Source organism: Thamnophis sirtalis, unplaced genomic scaffold, assembly GCF_051295495.1.
Source record: "Thamnophis sirtalis isolate CommonGarterSnake01/CBP01778 unplaced genomic scaffold, rThaSir2_p1.2 scaffold_3, whole genome shotgun sequence".
NCBI lineage: Eukaryota > Metazoa > Chordata > Lepidosauria > Squamata > Natricidae > Thamnophis > Thamnophis sirtalis.
In genome coordinates this window covers 76,238,326-76,264,146 of record NW_028261383.1, presented here as the reverse complement: position 1 = coordinate 76,264,146, position 25,821 = coordinate 76,238,326, and the positions used below count along the sequence as shown (strand labels likewise).

At 39.5% G+C, this 25,821-nt stretch overlaps 1 protein-coding gene across 4 annotated transcripts in view; it reads left to right on the top strand.

Annotated features, from left to right (window-relative positions):
* Nucleotides 1–25,821, top strand: part of RAD54L2 (RAD54 like 2) — a 59,523-nt gene that overhangs the window by 5,945 nt on the left and 27,757 nt on the right. For all 4 annotated transcript variants that reach the window (XM_087709225.1, XM_087709224.1, XM_087709223.1 and 1 more), the window contains exons 2-3: nucleotides 5,520–5,729; nucleotides 19,495–19,693. In XM_087709225.1, the coding sequence (XP_087565351.1) occupies nucleotides 5,576–5,729; nucleotides 19,495–19,693 (353 nt within the window). In that variant the 5' untranslated portion in view covers nucleotides 5,520–5,575. The remainder of the gene's footprint in view (nucleotides 1–5,519; nucleotides 5,730–19,494; nucleotides 19,694–25,821) is intronic.

Below are 25,821 nucleotides of genomic sequence, written 5' to 3'. Positions count from 1 at the left end.
ATAAAAGGAGATAGGATGAACCCAGGACACTCCAACTGTCATAAATGTCAGTCAGTTGCCAAACATTTGAATTTTGATCACGTCATCATGGGGATGTTGAAATGGTTATAAGAGTGAAAAACGGTCATAAGTCACTTTTTTCAGTGCCATTGTAACTTTGAATGGTTACTAAATGAACTGTTGTAAGTTGAGGACTACCCGTCCGTATATATTTGGTAGAACTTGCTTTATTTTCAACCGTACACTTTTCTACTTGGAAGTTATTGAATGCAATTTGTATGCTTGACTAAGACGAGAACGTATCTTGCAATTTACATAGTGTTTTTAAGGTATGATAGAGTGCTGTTATAAAAATGTAGCTGGTAAGACAGGACTTATCCATTTCAACGAGAAAGAGCAGAATGAACTGCTAAAGTTTTGTTGATTTAGAAAGTCAATAAAGAAAGGCCTAGCTTAATTAGTTAGAAGTTAATTAGCTTCTGTTGTAAGCATGTTCTTAAATATGGGGTGAGTTTCTGAAAAGGCAAGATTATGCAATATCAGATTTCATACTGATAGCTATGCTGAAAGAATAAGTTACTGATGTTATATAACAATTTTACCATTTACCTGGATATTCAAAGTGGGTTAGATTTGGGTTGTTCTTAGATTGCAGCAAAAGTAATCCTCTTTCTTACTCAGCCAAGTCCCCAGCTAAGTTGATTTTCTACATCATGATAGGCCCAAGTTAGAATAAGGATTATAGTTTAGATACATAGAAAACACAAATAAAAGCAGATGTTTGCCACCCACTCAGTTATGTAGTGCAACCCAGATATACCTGTACGTGCTAATATTTTAAATAGTAATTTATGATATTATGTAATCTGAATCTTGCCTACAGCTAAAAATATTTATTGGAGTATTGTATGCACTAGGCTTTGAGAGTTACCTTGGTAGATAGCATAGCTTGGGAACTTTCTGATTCATATTGTAAATGAGGCAACCTGTTCTGTCACCAGCAGTTTTTGTTCTATCTATCTATCTATCTATCTATCTATCTATCTATCTATCTATCTATCTATCTATCTATCTATCTATCTATCTATCTATCTATCTATCAGATACTGCCATGTACGTATTTTGTTTTCTAGAATAAGAATGGAACTGAGTTATTCTACTCGATTCCAATATAATGGAGGTGGTAAAAGACTGTGTCATCTTGGCTCATCCCAAGTTTGTTTTTGTGTATGTGTGTGTTTCTGCTTGCCAAATTTTTCTGCTACTATATTCTCTTTTATTAATCTACCAAAGAAATAGTTTAAAGGATACAACAAATACAGTTTGGCTTTTATCTTCTTTTGCTAGTACATCAGGTTTTAATTGCAGTGATTGCTTGTACCCTTCTGGATAATTCATCCCTTTGTGGATACTTCTTTCAGACAAATCTTCTCTACTCTTGGGAGTTATCTGAAATTTTGTGCCATGATTGTAAATTATAAACTGTATAGGCCATTTTAATACGGTGATTTTTCCATGAAAATACAATAAATCAAATTTATTTCTCAGTCTTAGCTCGTGGGATTTGGTTCTAAATTGACTTTCTGTTGTATTTAAGAAATGTTATGCTCCCAAATTAGCTTAGTCTGCCCTTTTATTGATAATAGTAAAATATATTTTTGTAAAAAAAAATTTTTGATCTATTTATTTATCTGATGTTTCAAAAAACTAAATAAATTTAATTCTTAAAATTATTGGATGAATAGAGAAATTTAGCATATTTTTCGGAGTATAAGACGCACCTTTTTTCCTCTAAAAAGAGGCTGAAAATCTGGGTGTGTCTTATACACCGAATACAGCATTTTTTGCCTCCTGAAGCCCCACCCCCTTCACCAAAATGCCCATGCATACCCTTATGGAGGCTTTCAGAGAGTTCCTGGGGGGCTGGGGAAGGCAGAAATGAGCAAAAAATGGGCTGTTTCCCCCCCCCCCCCCAGCCTCCAGCAGCACTCTATAAGCCTCCATAAGGCTATGCATGCATTTTTTTGACAAAAAACGGCCCATTTTCGCAAACAAACGGGCTGTTTTTTTGCTCCCCCAAAGCACTATGCAAGCCTCCCCAAGGGTATTCCTGCCTTTTATTTGAAAAAAAAAACCAGGCTTGTTTTCACGAAAAACGGGCTGTTTTGGGGAGGTTTGCAGAGTGCAAAACCTTTTTGTTTCCTCTCAGAAAGCTGTTTAGTTAGAGTGGTTGATAAGGTTGTCAGCAATTTCCTTCTCCAGCATATGGATAAATACACCTGGAAACATCTACCTACCCTACCTACTCTCTCTCCCTCCTTCCCTACGTACTGTATTTACTTCTCTCTCTCTCTCTATTTCTCTCTCTTTATTCCTTTATCTACTTACCTACCTAACTACTTTCTCTCTCTCCCTACCTACCTACCTTCTGTATTTCTCTCTCTCTCTCCCCCTCTATCTACTTATATACCTACCTACTCTCTCTCTCCCCCTACCTATCTATTGTATTTCTCTCTCTCTCTCCCTACCTATCTACTGTATTTCTCTCTATCTCTCTTTCTCTCTCTCTATCTCTCCACCTACCTACCTACCTATCTACACTCTTTCTCCCTATCTACCTACCTACTGTATTTCTCTATCTATCTATCTATCTATCTATCTATCTATCTATCTATCTATCTTTCTCTATCCCTTTATCTACCTACCAACCTACCTAGTCTCTCTCCCTACCTACCTACCTACTGTATTTCTCTCTCTTTCTCTCCATCTCTATCTATCTACCTACCTACTTTTTAAAAAAAAGGCCTCTAAAAAACCTGGGTGCATCTTATAGTCTGGTGCATCTTATACTCCAAAAACATCGTACATGGAATAATATTGTAAAAAAATCAGACTTTATTTTCATGTCTATCTTTATTCAAAATGTTGAAATATCTATTGTCATCTTGATTCCCATTGGTAAATACTGTAGTAATAAGCATCTGTAGCTTAGTAAAAGATTCACAAATATGAGATTGATCTTTATACAGTAGTTTCTTGGAATAAATACTTGACTACTTTTCTCATGTAAGGAAATAGAATTCTTCCTCTACTTTTTATTTTTTTCCTACTGCTTCTTTATCTTATTTCTTTATCTTAAGCTTGTGATTTATCACAATTATTTTTCTCCAGACTCATACAATCCTGTATAATTTGTGTGTGTGAAGTAATGCATCAAAAATACAACTTTTTATGTGGTACCTATTATGTTAGGGGAATAGAAGATGATTTTATTAAGAGATAATTCTGAGCTGTCAACATATTGTAATTAATCATTAGAAAATAATTTGCTCATCAATTTGAAATGAGTGCTGCCACCATTGATTAAATACTGATTAGTGTGTGTAGAGAGCTAAAGGTTGGAATAACCTATCATAAAACTAGTGAGATGGGTGTATTATATAATTTTCCTTGATAGATGGCTTTGAACTAGGTTAGGCATGTATGAAAAATGAGGGGAAGCTAATGTCTTGGGCTGGGATAGAGTATTCATATTTTATATCTCAAGTTTATCATGTGGCAAGTAGCCCTTTAAAGTAGCATTTAGTTATATAATAGAAAATAAGATAGATATATGATACTGAAATGGGTATGCAGGTGAAGAAAACTTGGTTTTATGATAAGACTTTGCTTGACCCAGTAAGCGGTTCACCAGGATAAGTTGACACTGGTTGGGTATGAGTGCCCATAAAATAAAATTGGTTTTGATAAGATTTTTATTGTATACAGGATGTATCAAAAGTCTGGCCCTGAAGCCCAATCATAATATGTTTTAATATTTTTTTCCAGAGAAAATATTACTATACAAAGAAACGTTCAAAGTCATCAAAGGAGGAAGCAAATGTTAACAAAAAGTGGCCACCAATTTTAACATTTAATATATTTTATATGATACATTACCTACAGGGCCTGACTTTTGCTACCTTCTATACATAATGTATTTGTCAAATAAGGATTGATAGCTTTAAACACATTAGAATAAAAATCTTCCATTAAAATATTCTATTCAATTATTTAATAATTTAGAAAAATCCTTAAACCCGACTGCATTTGTTGATTTTGTTATGTTGATTTTTTATTGAATTTTTTTAGAGAAGCCACAATTGAAGGTCCGAAGCCAACCTGCTTATTTAAGTTGAAAAAATAGAACATATTCCTATTTGCTGGGAAGATAAATTTAGACCTAATTTAAAAAGGAAATAAACAAGCTTTGGGAAGCACAGACGTCACATTTAACATTATGTTTATTTTAAGGAAGTTGTTATGTAACTGTCTTCTTGCTCTCTGGCTTTATTTTTCTTTCTTTCTGTCTTTCTTCCTATACTTAATCTGATTAGATTAGAAATCTAATATCTTAGATTAAATTTAGATTAGAAATTTAATCAGATCTGAAGAAATGGAAGCAATCAGTATATATTTAAACAGTGATCAATTTGGATTGGCTTGTACTTTAGATTCCTTATTTTTCTCTTAATAATTTCCAGTATTTGCTGTGCAGCTATACAGTGTTGGGTTCACATGTAATACTACCCCATGATTTCTTGACTTAACGTCCCTGACTGAGTTTGAGTTTTTCAAAAGGCAACTGGACTGTCTTTGTTTTTGCTTGAAGATGTTTCACTTCTCATCCAAGAAGCTTCTTCAGAACTGAAGACGACCAAAAATTAATTATTCATTAAAACATTACAATAGTTGTTGTAATTCAGGTATTTCAATAACTACCATTACTTGTTAACTTTTCAATTCCTTCATCTATTCCACTATTTAATTTTGATTTTACATTGTTGATCTGCTTTCCTTATTATTGCTCTTTTGGTTGTACACATACTGTATTCTTTTATTCATTTCACATTTATTCTGTAAATATTAATTTATTATATATCCCTATTTGCATTAAATATATGACTTGTAATTAAAATTTATTATAGAAAATTCTGTAAACTATTATAGCTAATGACAGGCATGAGTTACAACATTAAGCTATCATTTGGTAAATATTTGTCTTATTTATTTTAAAAATGTGCGTGACAGAAGTCACAAGAGTTTTCAAAAGTTGAGAATATTTTATTATAAAGTGAGCAAATATATGTATGCATGTTTTGTATTACATTCATTGGAAAATATTAATCAGGAAAGATTCAGATATAATAGATTATAATCCTGCGTGCATGTTTTAGGACAATTTAAAATTGCTTCAGTTTGGAATTGTATCATCATAGAGATGCACAGATGTTTAATGTGCTTGTTACTATGTTATATTTTCAGCTGTAAATTTAAATAAATGGTTGGAGACTTTGTCATTATACCCATGGCTGGCCATGAAAAGGATATCATAATTCTAAAAAGTAATGTGTTAATAAGAGTTCTAAATTAGCAATAGAGGAAGCTGGAGAATTTTCAACAAACATGGCTTGTGCTGCATCATGCCTTACAGCTTGTCAATTTTATCTGATGTTTATTTTCTCTATTTTAATTTGTAGGGCTGCTGTAATATAGATCATGAGCAGGTAATGCACAAGGAGTGCTATTGGGAATCATGTCGGACGAGTCAGCCTCAGGGAGTGATCCAGATGTGGACCCCGATTTGGAGCAGGAGGATATGGAAGAGGAAGAGGAGGAAGAAGATGATGAAGAAGCAATGGAGGAGGACAATGATGGAGATGATGAAGAGGATTTACTTGATGAGAATGGTGAGTAAATGGGTTCGGGAAGCAATGACTATTTTGCTGGAAGTGTGTATTCTGATGATTTTAATTTTATACAATAACATAGTTTTAATTGTTTAAATCTGATACAAAATATAGATTTGTTCATTCTGGAACATTTGATGCAATTTTGGAACACTTTAATTGATAGTTTATATAAGGAGCAGCCACGTCTTGGGTTGGTAACTTGGACTGCTATGACTAAAACAATATGTCAAATTTGTAATCTGGACAGCCATTTAACCAAGGAAGCCTACATCTTGCAAATATATCCAAAGGAATGCTATGCTTTTGATTCACACCACAGTATCTATTATATATTTCCTGTAAAATTATGGGTACTTCAAAAAGAGTCAAATAAAATAAAATTACAGCCAAAGCTGTATGTAGTGTAGTTTCTTTTGTTAACTGTCAGGGCAATGAATTAAAATATAGAGTATGCTGATATTCTCAGTATGTGAATATCAGAATAACATTCTGCTATTTTTGATTATTTTAAAGAATTTGTGATCTAGCAATAGCAGTTAGACTTATATACCGCTTCATAGGGCTTTCAGCCCTCTCTAAGCGGTTTACAGAGTCAGCATATTGGCCCCACAGTCTGGGTCCTCATTTCACCCACCTCGGAAGGATGGAAGGATGAGTCAACCTTGAGCCGGTGAGATTAGAACCACTGAACTGCAGATAACAGTCAGCTGAAGTGGCCTGCAGTACTGCACCCTAACCACTGTGCCACCTCGGCTCTGACTTATTGATAACTATTTGATACACAAGTCTGAAATTTTGTAAAGCACTGAACATTCCCTTCATATCTTTTGGAAATGTTATTCATTTTTTCTGGTATCTTTGGGAAGAGATATAAATAAAAAATGCAAGATGAATTCCTTGAATTGAAAAATAGATTTCTAATATTGGACTATCAGATGATTCCAAAATACCTTACAGTCACAAAATGCATGTGATGGCCTTCATTGTATCTAGTACAATGGTAGAATTTTATTTGGCTCAGTTAAAGCTATGTAACTAATTCAGGTTGATAGTTGTATCTTTGATAAATTTGTTTGATGTTTTTAAAATCCAGTATGACCTTTTGGGAGTGTTTCAGTGATACGAGTGGCAGAGCTTATGGTTAGCTGTGAATGTGCATGATTATGCCAGCTCCCACACCTAGCTTCTTTAAAGTGTATTTTCCTGCCTGCCTCTGTTTTCACCCTCTAACCAGAGGGAAAAAAATAATTTAGCAGTAGGCAGATTGCCATAAGCACATGGGTAGGTGAGGTGTAATCAGCTGGTGTTCAAGATAAATGAAAGCTATGATTGTCCACATTCTTTTACATCTGTATCCTTGGCATCTTTTCAGAATCATTACATAATTACTGCCAGGATTTAAAAGTTCAGAAAGAGAGAAGGCAAATCTTCTGGTTTTAATGCAGATGCATCTGAAAAAACCTAAGTAATAAATACTTCCCTGTTACACTTGCAACTTTATGCCTGCTTTTTATGGTAAAGAAAAATCAGACAAAATTAACTAGTTGAAGGTGTGTGATTTTTAAGGGCTAGGTGAGAGAAACCTATTTAAAGATGCTTGGGTTTTAAAAAAAATATTGTGGTCTTATTTGTTGACAATATTTATATCCTATATAATAAGAAAAGTCTAATGCATGTAAAAAAAATAAAAACAAAAAAAATCATAATTCTTATTTTTTTTTAAAAAAAATGTGTAATTGTTTAAAACATTTAAGGACCACAATAAATAACTATTGAAAAGAAAAGGTTAAAGGAGACATTGTAGAGGTATAATAAAATATCTGTCTATAAATATTGTAAAATAACTAAGTAAATACACATTTTCTTCTGTGTGAGCTGGCACACACTGACAAGAAAGGAACTATAGCAATATAGCAATAGCAGTAGACTTATATACCGCTTCATAGCGCTTTCAGCCCTCTCTAAGCGGTTTACAGAGAGTCAGCATATTGCCCCCAACAATCTGGGTCCTCATTTTACCCACCTCGGAAGGATGGAAGGCTGAGTCAACCCTGAGCCGGTGGGATTTGAACCGCTGAACTGCTGATCTAGCAGTAGCCTGCAGTGCTGCATTTAACCACTGCGCCACCTTGGCTCTAGGTAATACTATCACTATTATTCATAGGGAAATAATAATAGAAATCATATTGTGATACCTGAGATTACAATATTTGAACTAGAGGGGATAAATTCTTACAGTGGTTTCATACATTTGATGTAAAATTAAAATAATTTGCATTGCATTACCATAGTTTCTTCTTCCAACCCACTATTTAAAAAGCTGCAATAAAATCAGCTGTACATGGTGGTAAAAATGAGAATGTCTTTCTTGGTTGACATCATTTTGATTGGTCTGACAAATGACCCTTCATGGCAACTTAAATGTGGAAGATGTTGTATTAAGAATGTTTTTGATATTCTTTATGATAAATAAAATATTTAGTGATACAAATTGGTATTTAACACTCAATAATTTAGTGAAAATTAATCCTCTTGATTAACATGAGATTCAGACAGCATCATTTTGAGTATGATTCTTTGCATTTCCTTAAATATAACAATTCTAACAAAATATCAAATTCTAATTTATTTTATCTGCTTCATTTATGTTATTAAATATTTGCAACTGTCATGTTTTTCAATGTTTTAATTAAAATTTGGTATACTATAATAGATAAATATTTTGTTCCTTTCTCACTTTTTAAAAACTGTACTTGTGTATTTGTGAGCATTCTCAGTCTATATTTCCAGGGTCAGGGCATATTATAGAAAGATAGTTGATCTAAAGAAAGTCCTTATGAAGGGACTTTCGCCTTGGTCTTGAAAGTTATGACCATTGCACCGTCCCTGTGATCACATGATCAGGATTCAGGTGCTTGACAGTCTGCCTGTGGTTATGACTGCAGGGGCATTTCAGCTCCTCCTACCTGCATATCTGCCCCTTTGCCATCTTCTTGCTCTCACTGCTGACCAATCTGGCCCTTTATGTGGCAGCTACTGACCACGTGAGGCTTTTTCTCCAAGTTGCAGACAGTGCTTTCCTCCTGAGAGGAAAGGTGAAGGTGAGTAAGATACATTGAAGCCCAGAACCATGGCATGCCAAGAAGCTCCTGAGCTGCAGTGTGGCAATTAAATAATTACTAAATGGACATTTAACAATCTTGGATAATAAATATTTATTATTTGTTTCTGTATCTGCAAATTGCTTCCTGAACTGTTTTAGTTCCACTGTCTTATGAAACAACGAATTGTTACATTATATATTTATCTACTGCAACCATTTCTGTGATTTTACCATAAGAAAGCTGTTCTAAATTGTAGGAAAAAGTTAGTATCAGAGCATAAAAAACTTTTAAAAACTGTTCATTTGTGGTGTTTCTTTCCTTAGTTTTTGGAAGAGACAAGATGAGCCTCATGACTTAAAAAAATCTTGATATTGAAAATAATTTAGTATTTGAACAGCAAACTATATTTATATTTCTGCTCTTATTATATAGATTACTATCTTCTGCCAAGGTATTTACCTTCTCATTTAATTTTATTGATTTTGTAGTACAAAGTAACAATTAACTTGAAAAGAAACTCTTTCTTCACAGTATTTCTAAGCATGAAATAGAAACTTGATTGAGTGTAATGCCTTTAAAATGGGCTTTGAGGCTTTTTGTGTCTTAACCTGATCCTAAAGTCAAATGACCCCAATATCTTTGTTTTATAAGCTGTATAAAATGCTTTTTATGACTGATGTAGTTGCATAACAGTATTATTTTCAAGATCTTTACTAATCCTAAAAACCTGCCTCTCTTTATGTTTATGTGGGCTATTTTTTCCTCAAACATACAGCAACAAATGGCTATATGACTGTCAGGCAATCTATTTGTCAGAAGTACTTTTTGACATTTATTTGAAATTGCTCCTTGTGTACATACAGTGGCTCCTTCTGTAGACCGTTCTGTTTCAGCTCTATATTATAATTAAGTTTTTGTCCAAATTATCACTGACTTCAAATTGAACTACTACATAGTGACTGATCAAAAATACAAAATTCATAGAAACATGTTGAAATATATAGAGGCTTGTATGTGGTTAAATTTCCTGACAGTTAGAACAATTAATCAGTGGAACAGCTTGCCTCCAGAAGTTGTGAATGCCCCAACACTGGAAGTCTTTAAGAAGATGTTGGATAGCCATTTGTCTGAAACGGTATAGGGTTTCCTGCCTAGGCAGGGGGTTGGACTAAAAGACCTCCAAGGTCCCTTCCAACTCTTCTATTGTATTTGGTAGCTATAATGTGCACACCGGCTTGGAGTAACACAGTAGTGCCATATACTAAGTGTTCCCTAAAATCTAATCTTCCAAAAAGTTGTCATTGTTTTTATAAGAATAGATGACTGCAAAGCTGAACTGCTATAATAGCTGTTGAAAAAAAGAACTCTGAAAGTATAATACAGTTGTTTCAAAATCACATCTTGTTCACCACAAAAAATATGTAAAGGGAGATGTGATAACTGAAGGCTCAAATATAATTTGCCTTTCATTCAGTTCTTTTGCTGCTCAAGTATCAGATTTCTCGATAATGACAATTGTGTACTAAAGTATGCTACATAGGTTTGTGTGGGAGCCGTTTTTTGTTTTAAATAATTGTAATGGCTTGGAAAATAAAGTATATACATCAATTGCCTTTTCTTTATCTTTCATTGGTCCACTCTAGTAAACAGCCAATAATATAGTAATAGCTGCCTACTTAAAATGAAGCTTTCTGTAATCATTACATAATACATAATACCTGCTTCCCCTCTTATTTCAGTATCCTGCAAAATGAATAATAATATCTACATTGACCCAGCAAAGATGTATGAATAGAGAGAAGCAAAAACAACTTTAAACGGTTGTGACTTTTAATATAAGGCATGGAAAAATGATTTCAGCCAAATAGGTTCTTCATCTTTTTCTTTTTTGTATTTTGGTATTTAATTGGAAAAAAATCCTTAACTGCTTTGAGAAGCATCTAGCATGTGTCTGTTGTGGCAGCATGTCACTGAAACTTCATTGCAGAAAAGACTGGAAAATAATTTGGGTCACGGTGACCAAAGCTATTCATAGAACATTAAGAGAAGAACAGAATGTAAAAATGTCAGTTTTCATAGCAGTTGTTTCAACATTAAAAGTCTACAATTGTAGATTCTGATAGACTTCTAATATTTATGAGTTAATTATTATGGTAATTATCATATTATGATGAAGAAATTTTCGGGAGAAAGTTTATAAAGTCTAAATTTTTCATAAGGAAGGAGAATATTGCCATTTCCATTGTCATTTTCCTTCCCCATTAATCTTTCATATTACTTTGTAGAGAAGTAATTAAGCAAACAACCATGCACGTTAACATATTTTAGCCTATCTGAATATAAAATTCATAGTTTTGAACTGCATTTCTTACTGTTAGTTGAACTCTTGTGGGAAACTGTCATCTGCTGCATTGGTTAGTGTTGTGAGTTTTTTAAATTATACTTGATAAGATTGGCAAGTTAGACTCTTTTGGATTGTAAATCTTGACATTTGGACACATTCATAAAAAGTTTATATAAGGAGCCTTCAGCATTTATGTAATTCAGACTCTCCCATGTGCAGCACTAAGGTCAGAATAAGAGCTCTTAAGAGTGTTTGAGACATTGTTCTGCTTGCATAATCTTGAAATCCCAAGAGAGTTTGCCTGTCACTGAAGTTGACCTTTGGATGTTCCAGATTTTCCGTGGGTGCTACATCTGCTGCCTTTTCTGTTAGACACTCTCTTTAAAAAGGAAATCTGTGACTTTCTTTCTTTCTTTCTTTCTCTTTCATCCTTTCTTTTCTTCGATTTTCCTTCCTTCCCTCCTTTCTTTTTTTCTTTCTTTCTCTGTCTCTTTTAAACCACATAGATTCTCTTTGTCAAGACAATATTGAAACAAGACAACTAGAAGTACTAGCATTTTAATTTGGGACAATGCTTTTTCAGTTGAGAGTACACAGTACTCTTTAGCAGTTTTTAAGGGTTTTTTTTGGACAGCATTATGAGTAGTACATCCAATGTCCTATGTAAATGCTTTCACTCAGTAGGTAGAATATAAATAATTAACAGTGGATTATTAGAATATTATAAGATCTATAACATAAAATTATGGTTATTATTCATTTTGAAAAGTTATATTCTGACTGTTGGGTGACATTTAAGAAGTAGAGTAAGCATCGCTGACATCCAATAAACAAATGATATGTTAAAACCACAAAAGCTAAATACTGGAGGGTGGCTCTTTATCATGTTCCCAACAGTCCTAGTCTCAGGGAGCAAATTGAACGTTGGTACCTGAATGTCGCTTCTTATGACATCTGTGGGAGGGGCCACTGGTGGATATCATCAGTGCTGATTGGTCCATAGACTGAGTGGAAGTTTGTTGTAGCCACGCCTCTACTCCTGCCCCAGTTTCCTTGAAGTCGTGTCGGGTAGAATGATCTGAAAAAGAAATCACAACAAGGCCACTCCCTCCCTAGTCTGCTACAAAAACTAATTAGGGCGGGACGTGGCCCCTCCTGCAGATGTCATGAGAAGCAATGTTCAGGTAAATACCAATGTTCATTCTCCATGGAATACTGCATGAGGGGCCACTGGTGGGATGTACCCAAGTTATCGTCCACGGGGGGCGGGGGAGCCTATGAATCCGTAGCGACTGTGGTGGCCACTACCTGCTGCAACACTCTGCGTCCAAAGAACGCTTCTGCTGATGTGTAAGCATCTAGGCAGTAATGCCTAATAAACGGTGTAGGGGAAGCCCACATGGCTTCCCTACGTATGTCCTCAAATGGTGCTCTTGTTGCCCAAGCCGCCATGGCAGTCACACTTCTTGGAATTGCCAATTGCCAAAAACTAAACTCTTTCTTTCTATGGAGAGTTGAAAGAAACAACCTATTTGGTCCATAGTCTGAGAGGAAATTGGGGCAGGAGGAGTAGAGGCATGGCTGCAACACATTTCCATTCAGTTTATGGACCAATCAGCATTGATGATATCCACCAGTGGCCGTTCCCACAGTACGCCATGGAGAACAGTGGTTTCCACAGAGCAGGGAGCAAATGAATAGTAGTATCAATGAAAGCACCAAATTACTGTGACATAAGCCCTGTGCCTATTCTGCATGTATTGCATCCATGTCCCCAAAAGAGTAAGATTGTGGCAAAATGGTGCAATGTTGTTTTCTTCATTCTGAAAATAGCAAGGTCCTGTGGACACTGTGGAAAGAAGTCCACTACTCCCCACCCCCCCATTACCATTATAAATTTTGTAATGATGCTTCCATCGTGTTCCAATAGATTTACAATACAATACAATAGCCGAGTTGGAAGGGACCTTGGAGGTCTTCTAGTCCAACCCCCTGCCTAGGCAGGAAACCCTTTACCATTTCAGACAAATGGCTATGCAACATCTTCTTAAAGACTTCCAGTGTTGGGGCATTCACAACTTCTGGAGGCAAGCTGTTCCACTGATCAATTGTTCTAACTGTCAAGAAATTTCTCCTCAGTTCTAAGTTGCTTCTCTCCTTGATTAGTTTCCACCCATTGCTTCTTGTTCTACCCTCAGGTGCCTTGGAGAATAGCTTGATTCTCTCTTCTTCGTGGCAACCCCTGAGATATTGGACCAAAACTGAATGCAGTATTCCAAGTGTGGCCTTACCAAGGCATTATAAAGTGGTATTAATACTTCATGTGATCTTGATTCTATCCCTCTGTTTATGCAGCCTAGAATTGTGTTGGCTTTTTTGGCAGCTGCTGCACACTGGGCCCAATGTTCAAGTTTGTCAAGATCCTTCTGTATCTTGAGTCTATCTTCTGGAGTGTTGGCTATTCCTGCCAGCTTGGTGTCATCTGCAAATTTGATGAGTTCCCCATTTATTCCCTCATCCAAATCATTGATGAAGATGATGAAGAATACTAGGCCTAAAACAGAGCCTTGGGGTACTCCACTGCAAACTTCCCTCCATTTAGATGCAGTTCCATTGAGGACTACACATTGAGTGCGGTTGGCCAGCCAGTTACAAATCCATCTGGTGGTGATGCTGTCCAACCCACATTCTTCTACTTTATCTAGTAGTAGGCTATGGTCTACCTTATCAAATGCCTTACTGAAGTCCAAGTAAACTATATCGATGGCGTTCCTCTGGTCCATGAATTTTGTCACTTTGTCAAAGAATGCAACAAGATTAGTCTGGCATGATCTATTTTTGACAAAGCCATGTTGGCTTTTTGCTGCATGTGCATGTGCATTTGTCCCTGCATGTGCCCTGCACTTGCTTCAATCACTATCCCTCACCTTTCACTGTTTGCAACGACTCTGTTGTGGAGCATTGCAAGAACTGGATCAGAAATGAAAGCTAATATGAGCATCTGGGAGGTTTAGTGATGCACCAACTCCTTTTCCTTAACTGCTGTCAACAGATGGGACCTTAGAGATACACATTCTTTCTAGCTGTCCCAGTCCTTTGGAAGCGTTTCCAGTCTGACATTCAAGGGATCCTTTTAGCCTTCTGGAAGATTGTGAAGACATAGTTCTTCCCGCAAGCACTGGGCTAGGTTAGTTTGGTTGCTCTAACACCTGGAGGGAAGTGTTGCTCTGTTTTTATTCCAGTGTTTTTATTTGGCTGTTTTATCCCTTATTCTACACTTATCCCTAACTAAAGATCTATACCACTCAGAAATAACTGACTGGCACCTGTAGCTCAAATTCTGATCCATTATATCCAGCTAAGTTTCTATCATTCACTCTAGAATAGCACCTTGGTATGTATGTATGTATGTATGTATGTATGTATATGTATTTGGTCAATTGGTTTTCGATTGTTTTTTTTTTTTAGCTCAGGCAGCAGTTATTTTGTGCTCAATCATGACTGTGAGTGCCGTATGAGAAGCATATAGGAAATATTTATATATTTATTTTATCTATTTATAAAATTTATTAGCCACCCATCTTCCCAACAAGGTAACTCTGGATGGCTTACAGTAATAAAACATTTTATATATAAAATCTGGGAGCAGGGAGGTGGGATGTTATTAATCAACCATATCCACTGTGATACTCCCCATTGAGGTCCCAAGCTAACTGGCAGAGCCATGTCTTTAGGGTCGGCAACCCGTGGCTCTGAAGCCGCATGTGGCTCTTTTATCCCTCTGCTGTGGGTTCCTGTCACTGATCGGCTCCACAGTTGATAGGGCTTTCAGTTAGGACAGGTAGAGGAAAAAGGACACCACGCTAGGAGGAGACTCTATGGTGGGGGAACTGGACTTCCGGTCAGCTCCAGAATTGAATGGGGGGCTTCTGGTTAGGACCTTTGTGACTCTTTGAGTGTTTAAGGTTGTCAACACCTTCTCCTGGACCCCACCAGCCAGATTAATCATGCTCCTCTGCCAGCACAGGTGGGATGGGCTAATCTCAGGGAGATGATACAGTCCCTCAAGTAGCCTGGACCCCTGCCATGAAGGGTTTTAAAGATGATTGCCAACATCTTGAATTTGTACCTGGAAACAGACTGGCAGCCAATGCAGTTCACAGAGCAGTATGTTACATTGTCCATTTTTTGGGCCCCATGAACTGCCGCTGCACTCTGCACCAGTTGTAGCTTCCAAATACTCTTCAAGGGTAGCCCCATGCAGAGTACATTACAATATCCTCACTTTTGTCTTGCCTGAGGTAACATAATTTGGAAAACTATTAAAATTTTGCTGCTGTGTCTTGGGCACATGGAAAGAATGCTTCCAGAGAATGTTTATGAGCACTCTCATTTTTAGTAGCAGTGGGATGTTGTTGTTTTTTTAAAGCTGTGCAATAAAAAGGCAACTTAAAATAAAGAACAAATGGAATGACTTGATATTTAGTTATGCTGCGTATATTGATACAAAATTTGGAATTTCTATTTTGGAAACGTTACCTTAGTGTGCCTGATTATTTCTTCCGAATTAAATGGCTAATAGTTAAAGCTCTTAAGGGACACATTCAGCAATTCAGCAATCCAAGCTTAAAAAATATCCTGGAGAATTTAACTACTGCTAAGGGTTTTTTTTAATGAAATGTGAGGATGGAAGGACATTGAGATGATGAATCTAATCAATCTAGCTTCATCCTCCTCTTTTGTATCAAAATTATTGATAATGCTGCAGTATTTCGTATAGAGAGAAGCACTATACTGAAGATTTCCTTTGGCTCAATTATCATTCTGGACGTACTTGAAAAGAATTGCTCTGTGAGCATATCTGGGTCAGGTAGGTGTGTCACCTTATGTAATCTTTATATAATTAGTTCTTTGTTAGGTCTCTCCCAAGAGTAGGAGGAACCTACAGCTACTGAATTGTCTGAAGAAGTGAGACTATACTTTGATTAGACAGTCTTTTGGAAGTGCAGAGTTTTTTTAGAAAGGCTTTGGCATTCTGACATTTGCCAGAAATGTCTTATTTGCCATTCTTGGTGGGAGATTAATTAATTAATTTTCACAGATAATAAAACAGCATCGGTTGTTTTCCTCACCTTTGTTCTACATAAATTGCTAATAGTTTTTTTCCCTTCTTGTTGCATTTTTATGAACTAAGGATTGGACAAATTGTTGAATCATTTCTGGTCTTCTCATATACACTTTAGAATAAATTTTAGACTTATTTACTAAATGAAATTGAAGGATATACCATTCTTGCTCTATATTGTCTGACCTCAGAAAAAAAAAACCTAAACATGATGAGACTCTGTTAGTGTTTGAATAAAACTAACCCCCAAATACCTGGGAATTCAGAAAGGACCCAATTCAGAAAACAATGACAAATCACTTCCTTACTGTTACCAAGGAAACTATAGATAAAGACCTGAAGTCTTTAGATGTCCAACTTGAGATGTCATCTTTAATAATCTATTCAACTGATAATGTAGAGCAATTTTTTTCTGTAACTAGGATAGATGCTTGTTTGAATTCAGAAACAAAAGAAGCTGTTTTTATATATTGTTTATATAGAGTGGTGATATTACCTGGATTCATGTTTGCATCAGACTCTTTTACTTTTGGTTTGCTGATAGCATATCATAATAACATAAAAAAGATTGTACCAGTTTTACTTATATTTGAAGTAACACCCTTTCTTCAAAGTAACACATTGATGGCAGGAGTGTAATTTGGGCTATTCCTTACTATACTAGTTTTTTTATGCATGGAGTTTTTGTGTTTGATTTTCTTTCATTTTAATCAAATTAGTCTGTTTCATGAATCACAATAAGTTGTACAAAATTCATTACATTGCAAAACTGGTTTTATTAGCATATATGACATTCAAAATGCAAGAGCCAAGGTGGCGCAGTGGTTAAATGCAGCACTGCAGGCTACTGCTAGATCAGCAGTTCAGCGGTTCAAATCTCACCGGCTCAGGGTTGACTCAGCCTTCCATCCTTCCGAGGTGGGTAAAATGAGGACCCAGATTGTTGGGGGCAATATGCTGACTCTCTGTAAACCGCTTAGAGAGGGCTGAAAGCCCTATGAAGCAGTATATAAGTCTACTGCTATTGCTATAAAATAATAATGGAACTGCCCCATTTTATATACATACATACATACATACATACATACATACATACATACATACATACATATGCTAACTAAATAAATTTTAGGATATATGTTATTTTGGATTAATAAGTATGCACACTAGGGAAGTTTTTTTTTAAAGGGATATTGAGAATTTGGGAGAAAAAAAAATAAACAGCTTTGGGAGACCTCTGAGTAGAAACAGTCTGGAGAATAACAACAACAACAACAACAATAATAATAACAACAGCAGCACTGGAATTACATTTAAAACAGTTAAACATTGACAAAATCACCATCAGTCAAATGCAAAAAGCCGCACTGCTTGGATCTGCACGCATATTACGAAAATACATTATGATGTCCTAGGCCCTTGCATGAGGTCTGACTAGTAATCAGTGCCAAATCCAGCGAAACAACTGGCCGCTGTGATACAATTCTGTTGTTGCAATAATAATATCTATTTTTATAATATTTATAAGATTTATCAGACTTGAACCTTCTGATTCTACAAAAAACCACCCTACTTGGAACAGCTTATATCCTTCGACGTTACCTTAACAGTTAGTTCCTAGGTCCTTGGTTAGGACTCGACCTGTTGAGCTACCAACCAGCCCCAAAGGCTGTGAATCTCACCAAGATTAACTAAACAACAACAACAACAACAATCTAATAAGTTGGGAACACAGAAAATATTTGCTATATCATCATCTCATATAGTCGAAGGGTAAGGCTATACTGGAGATGCCCAATCTAATATTCTGCTAAATCAGTGTTTTTATTTAATTTTGTTGAAAATATGCGTATAAGCAGCACAAAGGTTTTAGGAAATGTCTGTGAATTATGACTTTCTCTCTCTCCTTTCACTAATGCTTGATTTTTCAGCCTTTTGAATTCTGCATGAATTATGCCTTTGTTTTTAATTCTGGGGAAATCATTGGTATGATGACTCAGCCTGCAGAATGAAATCACATGGACTGCTATTACCACTTCCTATTGCCCTATTTTAGCACTCTTTTGATCCAGTTACATAATTGTGAATGAAGCAGAAAAGCCAGTGGGGTAAAAATGCTGCATATCGTATGATGAAACCTTGGTTGATATGATATGTTGGAACAATGCTACTTGATATAAACAACTGTGAGAAAATTCAAGGAAACCAAAACCTGTTGTCAGTACTAGGAGTTCCCTAGTTAAATGAGCATGAGCTCATTTGTTTTGACATTTTCACTCCACGTGAATCCTTAAAGTCCCTGTCTTAGAAAATGTATCAAGTTCACAATGTGACCTGACTTGTGCTTCCAGGAAAAAAAACCAGGAGGGTCAGTTTTGGTTCAGATATACTTCTTACTTAGGGGAATGTAAAATAGCAGCTATTTGCTTTCAATTCATTTCTTTTAAAGGGCTTTGCCAGAACAGAGAGAGTTCTCTGAAAAAGCAGTGTGAAGTAACACTGTTTTTAAAAGAGAGTTTTGGTACACAGTGACTTTTGACAAATATAGATAAACTTGGTCTTCTACACACATCTGGATTTATACTAACACATGGTCTTTCAAACAATGTTTGTGGAACATGGGTATCTTCCATGCACTCATATTAAACTAGTCATAAATAGTTGGAAAAACAGAGGAGAAGGAAAGTTGAGCTGCCACAACACCGAAGCAGTAGCATTCCATCCATGTTGTTTATGTTTCATGGAGTTTCACTGAAACATTTTCCAAAAGCTGCTATTTGATTATGTATTTAAAAAATAGCCTTTTTGCTACATTAACTATCCAAGATACTTTGTTCAAACGGGCATTTCCTGTCTTTTCCTGTAAGAATCTGCTCTGTTACAGTTTGTTCACTAAGCAATACTTGACCAACACTGAAATTATTTGCTGCAGGAGTTACATAATATTTATTGTGTCAAGGACCAGCTGTGGTTTGACATGATATCAGAACTTTTGTGGTTGTATATGAGAGGTTCACAAAAGAATTTGGAGCGTTTTGTTTCATCAGCATTTCCAATAGATGGAAGTAAACGCGAAGTACATGGTCAAATGATTGAGAACTCATTTGTTCTTTCAGTAAGATCCATGTTTGTTACAAATGTGAAAAGAAAGGAAATTACTCACAACTTACTCTAACATTGTCTTTACAGATCAATCCCGTGAAGCACCTTTTGAAAGTGATCTTGTTCAACATGGGGAAGATGGAGAATGGCAGCACTCTACTTCAACTACCTCATCTCAGAGTGAACAGGCAGAGAAACTGTTGCAGAATCAGCACCAGAGCCTGGCCTCTGAGGACACCAAAAAGAAGAGGGCTCAGAAACCTTCTCACATGAGGAGGAACATAAGGTAAAGATGCTTTTAAAAAATATTTTAGAGTTTTAATACTTACTGACACGATATTCAGGCACAATTTCTGAATCCAGGTTTACGATGGTCTGTGTTCAAGAGCACTAGACAAAGTTGAACTAAAATCCAGTTGGTGAGGAAATATTGCAGGCATCTCGGATAATTGTTCTAAGAAACTGGTTTCCTGGCTCCAGGGAAGAAAATTGATCATAACTGTACTGAGATTTCAGTTTCTGTAATACCCTATGAAAGAGTTGATCCCTTTCCCTTTATACCGGCGATATGACATTTCTGACCCATGTGCCTGATCTGATCCACTTGCACCAAGCCTATTTGTCTTTTGAACATGTCCCTGCTTTGTTTTCACTTATGCTCAACTCTTTCCCCAATAAGCTGCTTTGGCTACCCTACCTTTGCCTGGATAGAGTAATGTCTCAAATGACAAAATGCTGCAAATTTAGTTCCTGCAAGCATTCTACTCTGTTTGCCTTCCATATGTTTCCATAATAGGTAAATACTTTGAGTGGCAGAATAGTGAAATTAGCAATAGCAATAGCAGTAGACTTATATACCGCTTCATAGGCCTTTCAGGCCTCTCTAAGCGGTTTACAGAGAGTCAGCATATTGCCCCCAACAATCTGGGTCCTCATTTTACCCACCTCGGAAGGATGGAAGGCTGAGTCAACCCTGAGCCGGTGAGATTTGAACCACTGACCTGCTGATCTAGCAGTAGCCTGCAGTGCTGCTTTTAACCACTGCGCCACCTTGGCTCTTAGATGGTCCCATGGAGCACATACAGCTGTGTTTCCATTGTTTCTACTCCAGTGATACAATGGATAATATTGGTCAGTGATGGCTAACTTTTTACCTTGGCGCCAAGGTGGCGCAGTGGTTAAAAGCAGCACTGCAGGCTACTGCTAGATCAGCAGGTCAGCGGTTCAAATCTCACCGGCTCAGGGTTGACTCAGCCTTCCATCCTTCCGAGGTGGGTAAAATGAGAACCCAGATTGTTGGGGGCAATATGCTGACTCTCTGTAAACCGCTTAGAGAGGCCTGAAAGGCCTATGAAGCGGTATATAAGTCTACTGCTATATTGCTATTTTTGCCATCGTGTGCCAAAAGCAAGAGGGGGGCAGGGGCGCTTGTCTGCCCTCCTCCCACGCATGCTCACGTGCCCCCCGCGTATGTGCCCCCTGGCGTTTGTTGCGCATTGGCATGGTGGACCCGTTTTTCGCCCTCCCCAGGCTCCAGAGGCTTTCTATGAGCCTTGGAAAGATGAAAACGGCCTCTCCTGCAGGTCCTCTGGAGGTTGGAAATGGCCTGTTTTCTGACTTTCAGGTTTCTCTCCAGAGGGAGGAAAAACATCCCAACACACAAACCGGAAGTTCGGCAGTGATCCCCACCCCCTAGAACAGCTGATCAGCACTATTCCAGGAGGCCGATCTAACCGCCAATCAGTTGCTCATCAGCAAAGGCTCCAGTGTTCCCCGGTGGTGGCAACAGTTCAGTTCAGTTGACTGGTGGTGGGCGCAACAGAGTGGAGCCCTGACAAGCCAGATTTCCCCCCCCCACTTGTTTTTCTCCTCTAAAGCTAATGCACTTCTTATGGTCCAGTGCATCTTATAGTGTGAAAAATATGGTATTTCTCCTGTGTGCTGCTTGGAGAGTTCAAGCATGGGTTAAATTCAGTCTATTCGCCTAAGGACTGAGTTGAAATTCTTAACCACGCCTCCTCTCCTCCTAGGTTCAGTTCAAAAACTCAGTCCAGCCCAGTTCGGACACGTTTTGGGGAGCTCCTCAGTTCTTGTGCTAATAGACTGGGACTCTCCATTAGTTAGCTTAGCACCTTTCTTATTTTTGTCTTCAACTGAGAGTTAGTGCTAGGAAAAAATATTCGAGCCATTTAAAATTGCTGGTGAGGTTTGAGGGTTTCCAGGCTCCTCGTCACTACGGAGCCTGCGATCGTCGGGGCATTTGTCCAGCGACTGCTGGCGAACGCGGGGGAAGATAGGAGGCTTCCTTTTCCCCCAGTTGTCTCCTCAACTAACTGCGGCTGCCGGAGTCCTCGGTGGAGGCTCCGGTTTATGCCTGACAGCTCCCTGAACATCCGAGAAGCGTGGTGGCCATTTTAAAAGCATTTTCACGTGCTTTTGCTCTTGGCCGTTTGGAGTTGCCACGCTTTCCCTCCCAGCCTGCAGATTGCCGTGAGGGAGTCATTGGCCTTCGTTTGGGGCTCCGGCAAGGCCTCCTTCCTCAGGAACACTTCTATTGAGGCCTAGGAGAATTTTGGCTGCTTGGTCATATTCCTGTCCCACGGACATATCTGCGCAGCGCACAGCAGCTTCCAGCTCGCGCTGGTGCCAACCTACTGCCAGCAGAGTCTCCCTGAAGGGCTGTGAGAATCAGTCTTCGATCCAGCTGAAGAACACCATAGCTGACAGGGACAAGAGGGCGCCAGAGGAACATCCTGCTCCCTCGCCAAAATGCAGTAGGCCAGACCCCTCTGTGGTGGAACAGGGCAGTAAGGGCACCAAGGGGAAGGGGATCCCTAACTCCAGAGGCGGCAAGGCCCTATCCAAAGCTGAGGCCCGCAGACATAAGGCTCTAGAAAAGACATTTAAAAGGGCTCAAAGGCTATCCCTATCCTCTGGGGAACCTTCCCGTGATCCAAGTCCCTTACCCCAAGGGCAGGAGCTCTCCCCCAGCCTTCTCCACCAAGGGCCGTATCGCCTTCATTGGTAGATGAGGGATCCCATGCTCCCTCTCCTGCAGCCTCTCTGTGTTATCCGGATTCTTCCTCAATGCAAGAGGAATGTTGCCCCTTCGAGTCTGTCATGGTGGAGGAGGATCCTGATCCCTCAGGATGCACAGACAGGGGAAGGGCAAGTAGACCCCAGCCTGCTGAAGATCAGGGTCCAAATCAATCCATTGAAATGCAGAGAGTTATAGAACAGGCTATTGAGAGGGGCATTGCTTCTGGAATTTCTAGAAAGAAACAGGCTGCTAAAAGTTCCTCCAAGCCTAGTCACAAACCTGGCCAGAGTGGGCAGACACAGGGACCTCCTTCTCCAGGCACTTCCATTGCCATGGAGGAATCTATATTAGAGGATGATAACATTGGGGAACAGGAGCTCTCAGAAGACAAGACTCCCCTCCCAGATAAACCTGCCTTCACTGGATTATTCAGGCCTTCCCTCTTTAAGGCAATCTTGCACAAGGCGAAGGCCTCTACTCAAGAAGTTACTCCCATTCAGGGGGCTCCAGCCCCTTCTGGGACCCAGGATCCTAAACGGGTTATTCAAAGAAAACGCTCCTGCGCAGGACTTAGTTCTGGTGCCTGAGCTGTTTGTGAATCTGGTGCAGCCCCAGTGGGTGCAGCCAGGATCACTGACCAACCCTAATGGGGCTGACAAACACCTCTACTCTGTGGAGAATAATTTGGAGGATATTTTGAAGCTTCCACAGGTGGAGGCTCCAGTGATATCCCTCACTTCCAATTCCGTCCTGCCGGCTGACCTCCTTGAAGGGCTCAAGGCTGAGGACAAAAAAGCTGAGAAAGCATGTCACAAGACCCACCAGGTGGCTGCCTGGTCCATTAAGACTTCTACATCGGCTTCGTTCTTTACTCGAGCCTCACTCCTTTGGCTGAGGCAGTTGAGTTCGAATCCCCCCTCAGAGGGTTCCAGATGGATGCATGATCTTAACAAAATTATAGCAGCTGTGGAGTATTCGGCTGATGCTTCCCTCAATGCTGCCAAATTTGCCTCCCGAGCTCTGGCTTCAAATGTGACCTCACAACGTCTATTGTGGCTTCGTCACTGGCAGGCAGACGTGAAGTCGAAGTGGAAGCTTGCTTCCGCTCCCTTTAAGGGAGGGCAATTGTTTGATGAAACATTAGACAAATTCTTAATCAAGACCAAGGATAAATGGAAGGTGCTTCAGTCTACTGCCAGGAAGGCTGATAGGAAGAATAATTCCTTTTTTCGGAATCAGTCCTTTCGGGGGCATGACTCCTTGGGTGCGGGTCCCTCCTATCAGAGATCCTCTCCCCAGGGCAGTGACCGTAGCCAGGACAGGTCAACTTTCAAGGATAAGGGTCACCAGCAGCAGTCCTTCCAACGCCCCTTTTGTGGCAGTTCCAACAACCGCTCCTACCATAGGTCCAAGTGACCACCAATGGGATCTCCCATAGGCAGCTGTCTCCAACTTTACGCCGCCCAATGGGAGTTGATCACAACGGACGCTTGGGTTCTCAATACGATCAGGCTGGGCCTGACCTTGGAGTTCCTACCCTTCCCTCCACGGACCTTCGTCCGCTGCCCAGTCCCTGCCTCCCTCCCCAAAAGACAACGCATGCAGGCAGAGATCTTGCATCTCCTCCAGATACACACCATAGAACCAGTTCCCATAGAGCAGGAAAAGAGGGGGTTCTACACCATTCTTTTCTTTGTTCCCAAAAGCTCCGGGGGATGGAGGGCCATTTTGGACCTCAAGAACCTAAATCGGCATCTGGCCTACAAGCGTTTCAAGATGCAATCCTTACAGACCATCCTAGGTTGCATCAGACGAGGGGACAGGTTGACCTCCATCGACCTGAAGGAGGCTTACCTGCATATTCTGATCCGCAGGTCCCGCAGGAAGTTCCTCAGGTTCCACTACGATGGCAAGCATTACCAGTAGAAATTTCTGCCATTCGGACTTTCATCAGCACCGAGGACTTTCATGAAGATACTGGCAATCGTAGCAGCCCATCTGCGGTTGCGCCCAATACATCTTCTTTGTTACCTAGACGACATCTTGATTCAATCAGCGTCCACCAACCAAGCGCTCAGAGACATTTGAGTCACCATCTCTACCTTACAGAATCACGGGTTCTCGGTGAACCGAGAAAAGAGTCAGCTGACACCTGTGCTCCGCATCTTACATCTCGGAGCACTCATAGACTCCGATCGCTGCCAAGTGTTCCTGTCACCGGACTGCAGGCGCAACCTCATCATCCAGGCATGGGAGGCGAGAGTGAACCAGTTGACGTCCCTCGTGTCCTTATCACAACTTTTGGGACTCATGATTTCATGCATAAACATCGTTCCCTGGGCACGTCTTCATGTGAGGGAACGGCAATGGTTCCTTCTGCCTATCCAGCGGGCCAAAGCCAGCAACTCTTTCAGACGGGTCAGACTGCCTCCAAATGTCAGACAGTCCAGTGGTGGGAATCCAGTGCAGTGATGAGAGGTTGCCACTTCCAGGAGCCAAACCATCTGGTAGTCACAACAGATGCAAGTCTCCAGGGATGAGGAGCCCACTTCCAGGAGCAAGTGACCCATGGCAAGTGGTCACCAAACAAGGCTGCACACAACATAAATTGGTTAGAGTTAAGGGCAGCGAGGCTGGCTTTACGCCACTTTCGAAGGGACATTGTGGGTTGCCATGTCTTGGTGATCACAGACAATATAGCGACAAAGGCCCACATCAACTGCCAAGGGGGCACCAAGTCCAGAGCCCTGATGATGGAAGTGGAAGCTCTGGGTCAGTGTGCGGAACGCCATCTGACCTCCTTGCGGGCAGACCACATCTCAGAGTGGACAATGTGAGAGCGGACTGGCTGAGCCGGATGACCATCGACAATGCAGAATGGCGTCTTCATCTGGCAACCTTCCATCAACTGACCGCCAGGTTCGGCCCATCGGTGGTCGATCTGTTCACCAGTCCAGACAACTCACAACTCCTGAGGTTCTTCTCGAGATATGCCACCCCGCAAGCGGAGGTAATAGACGCTCTGAGATGCCACTGGCCCAGGGGTCTTTTGTACGCCTTCCCGCCGCTGCCTCTCATTCCACAGCTGGTTCGGAGAATCTTGTCAGAGGAAGTGGAGGTTCTCCTAGTAGCACCTCACTGGCCCAGGAGATCGTGGTACATGGACCTTGGCAGTCTCTCCATTCGCAGATCATGGAGGATACCTCAGGAGCTGCTCTCCCTCAGCCAGGGAGCCATAGTGCATCCGGATCCCAGCTGGCTCCAGCTGGCCGTCTGGCACTTGAGGGGAACCTCTTGAGGAAGGACAATCTCTCTGACAAGGTCACTCGTACCATCCAGGCATCCCGACATCGGTCTACAACTCGGATCTATGA